This window comes from Octodon degus, unplaced genomic scaffold (genome assembly GCF_000260255.1).
Source record: "Octodon degus isolate 3935 unplaced genomic scaffold, OctDeg1.0 scaffold00182, whole genome shotgun sequence".
Lineage (NCBI taxonomy): Eukaryota > Metazoa > Chordata > Mammalia > Rodentia > Octodontidae > Octodon > Octodon degus.
Genome location: NW_004524758.1, coordinates 3,872,014 through 3,875,668, shown reverse-complemented (window position 1 = coordinate 3,875,668; position 3,655 = coordinate 3,872,014). Strand labels below are relative to the sequence as shown.

Sequence of the window (3,655 nt, the reverse complement as noted above, 5' to 3'; positions counted from 1 at the left end):
CGTCTCACTCACTCCCCGGCCTGCACTCTGGGTCTGTTCCCAATCTGTCTTTTAAATCATTTGTACTTCAGGTTTCTCTTTTTTTGTACTTATTTTTTGAGATGGTCTCCCTGTGTAATTCAGGCTGGCCTTGAACCCAGTGTGGAACAGTGCTGGCCTCAACCTCTGGCAGTGTTGCCTCAGCCTCCAGCACTGGCATGTCAGTCTCTCCTGTAGAGAACCCAGGTGACATTTGGGCTGCATGCTTTGTTTTCATGTGAACAAGTCTTTATCTTTAATCAGAAGTGTTGTACTCCTCTTGATCCTATTATAAATGAAATTTCTCTCAGTTTCATTTTGAACTGCTTAATTTTTACAATTTTTGTTGACTGATCTTGTAGTTTGCAAAATTACTAAGTCTAGCTCCATTAGTTTTTAATTCCTCCTTCTACATTCCTATGTAGAAAGTCAACAATGAATAGCAGTTTTATTTTTTCCTTTCCAGACTGGATGCCTTTTGTTTCTTTTTCCTATCTTTCTTTCCTTACTAGAATCTAGTCTAATACTGAATGTAGGTGAAAGAACAGACATCTTGGTTTGTTCTGGTACTGAGCGAAGGCTTTTTGGTCATCACCATTAAATCTGAAAGCTGTGAAGTTTTTTAGGGTGATCTTTATCATTTTCTTAAGATTTTGTTGAATGTTTTCACCATGAAACGGGGTTAGTTATGTTTTGTATATGCCTTTTCTACATCTCATGAGATGGTTGTGTTTTTGTCTTTCACTCCGTTGCTATGACATATTCAGTGACTGATTTTCACATGTAGAGTCAACATTTTAATATAGGAATAAATTTGAAACACGGTGTATAACTTCTTTGTATCATGTGTTTTTGATTTCCTGGTAGTTCATGGAGAATGTCGGTGTATATATTTATAAGGGACATTCGTTTGTCTGTTTTGTTTTTTCTTAAGATGTCTTGTCTAATTTTTTTATCATATTTTGAGATGAAAAGTGTATTCTCTTCGTTTTTGAAAAGTCTGTGATGGGGCTAGGGCGATAGCAGCGGAAGTACCAGCTGCATATGCGCCGGTGCGGCAATCTCCAGGTCCTGAGTTGGATCCCCCGTGCCAGACCAAGAAGTCTGATGAATTTGTGCTAGTATTCTCTTGTAAAAACCTCTGGTCTTTGGCTTTCATGTGTATGATAGGAGGATTTTTGATTACCAGCTTCTTTTGGAGCTAGCTCTGCACTTTGTGTCTTTCCAGAAATTTGTCCTATTTCATGTAGGTTACCTAATTCCTTGGCATAAAATTGATTTAATGTCTCCTCTTTCATTGCTGATTTTATTTTATTTATTTATTTTTTTATTTATGTGTGTGTGTGTGTGTGTGTGTGGCCAGCTCAGCCCACCAGGGGGCGGGGCTGGCTGGCATGTGGTGCTGGGGGATTGAACCGTGGTTCCTGTGCTTTGCTAAGCTTGTTCTAAGTAGGTGCTTTAGACCACTGAGCTATCTCACCAGCCCTCATTGCTGATTTTAGCATTTGCTTTTTATTTTCGTTCTTTGGAAAATTACATTTGTTAATTTCCATCTTTTCAGAAAGCCTACTTTTGGTTTCATTGTTTTTGTCCGTTCTTTCCATTCCCTTATTTTTCAAGGTAATTTCTTATTGACAGCAGCTTCCAGAGTGGGTTGGAGGCCCTCAACTGTTCTGCTCCTCCTAGGGCCTTTGATATGACTTCTGTGTCCTTAATAACATCAGCAGCTCGTTTCCCTTTCACACCTAAGTGGAAAGTGTAGAGTAGAGTTGAGTTTTACTGCGGTCCCATGGCATGTGAAATGTAGCAGAACAAGGAGTGTGAGTCCGTCCGGACTGTACCAGTGTGGCACTAAGGAAACATACAGCAGTACTCCTCTTTTTGGTGTTTTTTGTTTTGGAAAATGTATTTTTCATTTTAAGAAATTAATATAAAAAATTAATATGTGCTATTTTAAAGTGAATTATTAAATGTTTTTTCAATTCTCAGTTTAAATTTCTAACTCATCTTAAATACTATAATCAACACTTAAAGAGATTTAGTCTTCACTAATTGTATAGAGGCCTTACTGTAGACAGTTCTGCCTTTAGGTGTCATATATTATCTATCAAATCTTCCAATCAACCCAGTGGGATAGAATGCCTATTTGTGGCTAAACAAAAAAGAAGAGCTAACTAATTATTTCAAACTGTTAATAAGAAGAGCCTTGTTTAAAATGTAATGTAATGTTTAAAATATAATGTTTAAAAATGTAATGTTTAAAATGTAATGTTTACTATTGGAAAGCTAATGCTTTTTATACTAAGTACCTAATTATTCAGATTTTCTTTTTCAACATCTTCATACTCTGACTTCTGAGAACCTAAAGCAAGCTGCTGAGTGAGCCTTTCAGAAGAGTGTGTTTTCCTGGCACTGTGTGCTGACATACTAGCGGTGCTCTGGTCTTCCCCGGACCACAGTGATTCTCCACATTCCCTCAACAGAAAGATGTGTGATGGCGGTGCTGAGGAGGAGGACCCAGGACGAGAAGAGCAACGTCAGGCGGTCCGCGCTGCAGGTAGGCGCTCGTCCTCGCTCTACCTTGGAAATACTTTTTAAACCCCAAGTCCTTTGGCCTTCCGTACACTTAATTTGCTTTTCCTAGTTGGCGCTAGTCCTGTTACATACACATTGTACAGATGAACTGAAAATTGTAGTTTTTCAAGTTTTCCTGTTGGGATGCTGGCTTTTTAAGAATCACAGACTTGAAAATGTAATTTGATTTGTTTTACATTCTTAACCTGGGGACCCTGGATGCATTTTGGTAGCTTGGTCGAATTGGTTGGAAATACTTGGTTACCTGAAATGTCAGATTTTCTCTGGAGAAAGGCCTTAGCTTTCATCTGATTCCAAAATGTGTGGTGCTGGGCCAGCAAGATAGCTCAGGGGTCTAAAGCGCCTGCTTAGGCAGACGTGGGGACCACAGTTCAGTCCTCAGCACCACATGCCACCCAGCCCCACCCCTAGGGTGGGCTGAGCTGGCCACAAAACAAAAAAGAAAAAAAAGAGCTTGTATGCTGCCACAGGGAGGCGCGTGGGTCTGTGGCACCCAGTACTCTGAGAACCACGGGCGCGCGGGACGCTGTGGCCTGCTGTGTCTTCCGATGCCTGTGCTCTCTAGTCACCGCCTCCTGCTGTCTGTGTGCCTTTAGGTGTTAGTGAGTATTCTGAAACACTGTGACATCTTGGCTGTGGAGGAAGACCTGACAATTCTCCAGGCCCACTGTCGGGATCCTGCCCTGTCTGTCCGGAAGCAGGCTCTACAATCTCTTACTGAACTTCTTACGGTGAGAGGCAAGGCGCTTTGTATCTGTCGCATGGCATCTTATACCAGAGGTAATTCTGGGGCCGAGGGTGCAGCTCAGGACTAGTGTGTGTAAGTTAATCACTTTCCATTGCTGTGATAAGCCCCTGAGAAAAACAGCTTGAAGACGATGAGGCTTCCTAGAGTTCACGGTTCCAGAGGTTTCCATACGTGGTCAGCCTCCTTTGTTGCATTTGTGCTCATTGTTCTTTGTGGCTTTATGGTGGAAGTGTGTAGCAGAGGAAAACTGCTCACCTCATGGCAGCCAAGAAGGAAGGGAGGGAGGGAGGGAGG

At 41.6% G+C, this 3,655-nt stretch overlaps 1 protein-coding gene across 2 annotated transcripts in view; it reads left to right on the top strand.

Annotated features, from left to right (window-relative positions):
- Ncapd3 (non-SMC condensin II complex subunit D3) overlaps window positions 1-3,655 on the top strand; it is a 65,365-nt gene that overhangs the window by 19,033 nt on the left and 42,677 nt on the right. For both annotated transcript variants that reach the window (XM_023703840.1, XM_023703839.1), the window contains exons 14-15: window positions 2,502-2,575; window positions 3,210-3,344. In XM_023703840.1, the coding sequence (XP_023559608.1) occupies window positions 2,502-2,575; window positions 3,210-3,344 (209 nt within the window). The remainder of the gene's footprint in view (window positions 1-2,501; window positions 2,576-3,209; window positions 3,345-3,655) is intronic.